The sequence below is a fragment of the Hydractinia symbiolongicarpus genome, chromosome 1 (assembly GCF_029227915.1).
Source record: "Hydractinia symbiolongicarpus strain clone_291-10 chromosome 1, HSymV2.1, whole genome shotgun sequence".
In the NCBI taxonomy this organism is placed as follows: Eukaryota; Metazoa; Cnidaria; class Hydrozoa; order Anthoathecata; family Hydractiniidae; genus Hydractinia; species Hydractinia symbiolongicarpus.
In genome coordinates, this window is record NC_079875.1 from 12,278,774 (window position 1) to 12,283,519 (window position 4,746).

At 32.8% G+C, this 4,746-nt stretch overlaps 1 protein-coding gene across 1 annotated transcript; it reads left to right on the forward strand.

Annotated features, from left to right (window-relative positions):
• Nucleotides 1-1,069: 1,069 nt before the first annotated feature.
• Nucleotides 1,070-4,213, forward strand: LOC130639621 (glutamine synthetase-like). Its single transcript, XM_057447089.1, has 4 exons — nt 1,070-1,509; nt 1,920-2,147; nt 2,813-2,979; nt 3,747-4,213. Exons 1-4 carry the CDS (start codon nt 1,141-1,143, stop codon nt 4,090-4,092), a joined length of 1,110 nt encoding a protein of 369 aa, XP_057303072.1. The 5' UTR covers nt 1,070-1,140; the 3' UTR covers nt 4,093-4,213.
• The last annotated feature ends 533 nt before the right edge of the window (nt 4,214-4,746 follow it).

Below are 4,746 nucleotides of genomic sequence, written 5' to 3' on the forward strand. Positions count from 1 at the left end.
AAACATTTAAGTAAAGTATATTTTGTTAGCTATATGTAGTATAGGTAGCTAGTGTTTGTGTTACAATGTACGATTAGCTAGCTGAGGCGCTGACTACTATGGGTGGCATCTGGGGTAAATTCTTTTGGTAGCCATCTAATAAAGGGCGAAAGAAAGAAGTTTTTTTTTTGCTTTGATGGTTCGGTTAGTAGCTAACTAGAGACGATAAATATTGTTTACAATTCTAAACTTAAAACTTCATGTACAGATTTGTGCAAATTAAGATTTTATGTATACACACAAGCTTTATCATTATTTGCACATCTTATCCATGATGGATAAAGGTTTTATAAATTAGGCTTCTAATTTTGAGGTACACAATTGTGTTTGATTGCCTTTAAATCACAAGGCCTGCGTGAATTCTCCCAGTCGAAATGCCTCATGTTACAACTTTCGTTCAAGGGAAAACTTTGATGTTTTACAGTCAAATTCTTACAGCTGTTTTGAGAGGTCCCCTGCTGGTTGTGATAGTTTATTAATACTTCCTTGTATTTATTCAGTTTAATTTTTGTAAACTTTCATTCCATAAAAGATTATCTGTATCTTACAAAAGGTTTGATTAAACACAGAAATGTCACATGACATTTGCTGACTTGGAAATTAGGAATTATTGTAATACATGTTCAAAATACTATTATTGTGTGCTATGTACATTATTTCCTATAGCTATAGATATATGCTATTAGACAGTCAGGTGCACATTGTGGAATCACCACAATGTGCACCTGACGTGGGTATTGTATGCCTGCAATACCGAATTAGCGAATAAGGATCCCATCTTTTTTCACAGTTGGGCAAACAGGATTTTGAATGCTCTGCTCTTAATAGTGAAGCGAAAAAAGTGAGAATTTATACAATTTTTTGGGATGACCTATAACTACAGATCACTGTAGCTATTACATTTTCTGAATAATTTTCAGCCGTGTTTTGTGAGTAGAAATTTTTTTTACAAACATGGTACCTTAATTAAGCCATTAAACATTACCAGAATTGGTAAAATTTATTTTATGTGACACTGAAAGAAAGTCTTTTATTTTACTTTTCAGGAAACAATAAAACTATTTAAGCAAGTGTATATATAAATAAATATAAATATTCAAAATGGCTACATATCATGGATTGAATCAAGCTGTTTTGGACAAATATTTGGAGCTTGACACCCGGGGCATGATCCAATTAAATTACATATGGATTGATGGCTCTGGTGAAACAATGCGATCAAAAACAAGAACGATAGATTGGGATCCACAAACCATAGAGCAATTGCCAATATGGAATTTTGATGGTTCTTCCACTGGTCAAGCAACTGGAAACAACAGTGATGTTTATCTTCATCCAGTCGCCATGTATCCTGATCCTTTTCGTAGAGGAAAAAACAAACTGGTCCTTTGTGAAACATACACTTATGATCATAAACCAACAATATCGAATAAACGCAAATCTTGTAAAATGGCAATGGATAAAGCAAAAGTATGGAAAATAGTTTTTGTTGGTAACATATTTTAAGTAATCAAACATTTTAATTGAAGTAAAAAAAATGTCAGTAAGTCACAGTTGTTCTAAGGAAACAGTTTGTCACAAAATGAGGAAACCCTAAGACAGTACAAGGATGCAAATAAAGTTTTACTTTTTGTGTAAATATTGGTTTGTGTTTAAACTCTGTCAATTGTACAATTAAACTTTAGTAAACATTAATTTTTCTGTAAACAAACTTTTTTATAATAGGATCAATATATTGTTTGTTGTTTTTGACACATTTAAATGGGCCAATTAAGTTACAGGATTTCAAAGTGACCTCTATAATGTTTCGTGGTTAATAATTTTAAACAGTAATTATTTATATTTCTAATGTTAATTGTGGTCATTTACCTATTTTATAGAGTTTTTATCCCTGGTTTGGGCTTGAACAAGAATACACATTACTTGACAAAGATAAACACCCCCTAGGGTGGCCTAAACATGGTTACCCTGGTCCGCAAGGCCCTTATTATTGTGCAATTGGAACTGGTAGGGTGTTTGGGCGTGAAGTTATGGAAGCTCATTACAGAGCTTGTTTGTATGCTGGTATAAAAATAGCAGGAGAAAATGCAGAGGTTATGCCTGCACAGGTATGTTTCGCACTGTTATATACTAGCCTGGAGACCTGTTGTTTCATTTCCAAGAAGCAGCTAGCAAAGCACCTTTTTAAAAAACCTGAACAGGATGGCCATACTTGAAAACTCAAATAAGTTTCCTTCTAAAATCTTCTAAAGATGTTTATGGTGACATTCATTACAGAAAAGTCTTTGTTAAGCGTGACTTCTTTAGCATAGATTTTGCGCACAATTGTTGTGTAGTTTTATTTTTTTGTTATTTTTTGGAAATTTTTCCAGGTAAGAAATGGCCTGGAAAGGGGGTTCATTTATTAAATAATATAATATCACAATACTGGCAATTAAGAGGACAGTTTTTCTGCACAAAAACTATTCATACCAAGCTTGTTTCCATTTGACTGCTTTTTTTGCCATAGCGCAAAAAGCCCAAGCTTTTTTGTAAGCGCATGCAAATAAATCTTTAATCTTGTCACAGTGTGCACATGCTTCCAAAACATTTTGTAAACGTTTTGCTCTAAAGCGAAAAATGCAGTAAAGTAAAACCAAAATTTAATGGGATCTTCAATTTTTAAATGGAATCTTTGAAATTCAAAGTCAACTCGCCTGTAATTTGTTATTATCAAATAATTTTCCAAAAATTTTAACACGCTTTACTTATTTAATAATTTTCATGCTTCTAGTGGGAGTTTCAAGTTGGCCCATGTGAAGGAATTGACATGGGTGACCATCTCTGGGTTGCACGTTACCTGTTGGAAAGAGTTGCGGAAGATTTTGGAATTCGAATATCTCTTGACCCAAAACCAATACCTGGTGATTGGAATGGTGCTGGTTGCCATGCTAACTTCAGGTAAATAATTTAATCTTGATTTCCGGTCAATTCCGGTGCCTATTAGAAGTTTAAAACCCTCGGAAAGCTGAAGTCAGACTAGCTGATTTTTGAATATCCTTCTTTCTCTAGAGAACAAAGTGACGTGTGAATTTTTTTCATAAAAAATATTCTGTCTATGATGATATGTTATTTGTGTGGTAACTAGTTTTTGCAGCCATTCTTCTCTTTTTCTTAAGTTTGAAAGTTTATGAATATTGTTCTTTTTTTGACAATCGCTTTGGAATATGGGAAGAATTTAAAAGCAATCAAAAAATATGGAAAAAAACCTTGACCATGATGCTAAAAAAATATTTTGATTCTTTTTGTGATTTAACATTCTGCCCTTAGTAACTTAAAGCTTTACAAAGAATGTCAAATGTTAAAAATTGTGTCACATGTTAAACACGTGTGTCACATGTTAAACACATGAAATCTTTGTGGCTTTGTGGTCTAAATTTTTTAAGTATTTAGCAACTCTGTTGATGTCAATACTTTTAAAGAGGTTTTATAATCTTATAATCTTATAATAATTTTATAATCTCTTCATAATTTTTAAAACCTAGCTAATGAATTTTATGTTCTTTTTCTCTCCCAAAATGTATGATACAAAACTTTATTGTCGCATATCGATGCTTTAACAGAGATCACGGCCTAAAAAGTAAATTAATTATAACTAACTTTTGACTTTTTCACGCCTGATTGAACGAGGCCTGGAGTGTATATGTGTTTTTTCTACTTGTTTCCAGTACTGCTGAAATGAGAGAGGAAGGTGGCATCAAGTTGATCTATCAAGCCATCGAAAAGTTGTCGAAGCGTCATGCTTATCACATTAGGATGTACGATCCGAAACAAGGTCGCGATAACGAACGTCGTTTAACTGGTCGTCACGAAACGTCAACAATACACGAATTTTCGCACGGCGTTGCACATCGGGGATGTAGTATTCGAGTGCCGCGCCAATGCGCAGAGGATGGATATGGGTATATGGAGGATCGCAGACCTTCATCGAATTGCGATCCGTACAGCGTTACCGAGGCGCTCGTACGGACTATAATTTTGGACGAAGTTGACGAAGAAGAAACAAAGGAATAGAAAGCAGAACAAATTTGAACAAAAACGACATTTTGTTTTCATGACAATAAGTAAGATCTTTTTTGGTCAATTTTAAATGTGTAAATTACAAATACATAACGGATTATATATTCTGTGTGTATTTATTACGCTTTTTCGTTAATTTTCCTCTTTCCCTTGTGTTGGTGTATTTTTATATTCTTTATTATTCAGCTAACAAAGCAGTAAAAAAAATTTAATAGTTAATAATTTTAGGAGATATATTATTTTACGTGTGAAAGTATTGTAAAAAAATAACAACAGTGTGTGATATTCCAAAAAAAAACATTTGTTAGAAAAGTGAAATCCTTTATTCTTTAAATTTTAAAAATAACGTGAATATTTTACTCTTTAAATATCTTTGTTCACTATCCATTAGTCGTACCAGAGATTTTTACTATTTTTAAAATATATATTTCATAAAGTTTTATTAGAGAAACGAGGAAAAAAGAATAAAGTCCGTTAGCATTAGGTAGGAAAAGCCTAAAAAAAGTCAATTTTAATTCCAGCTACCCAAAAAAATTATAGATACGGCATTGTGTAACTTCTCACCTACAGCCAATAAAACTGCGCGAGACTGAGATTTTTAAAAATGACACTGTAGGACACTAAAATTTTATCGCGATCAGTGCATGA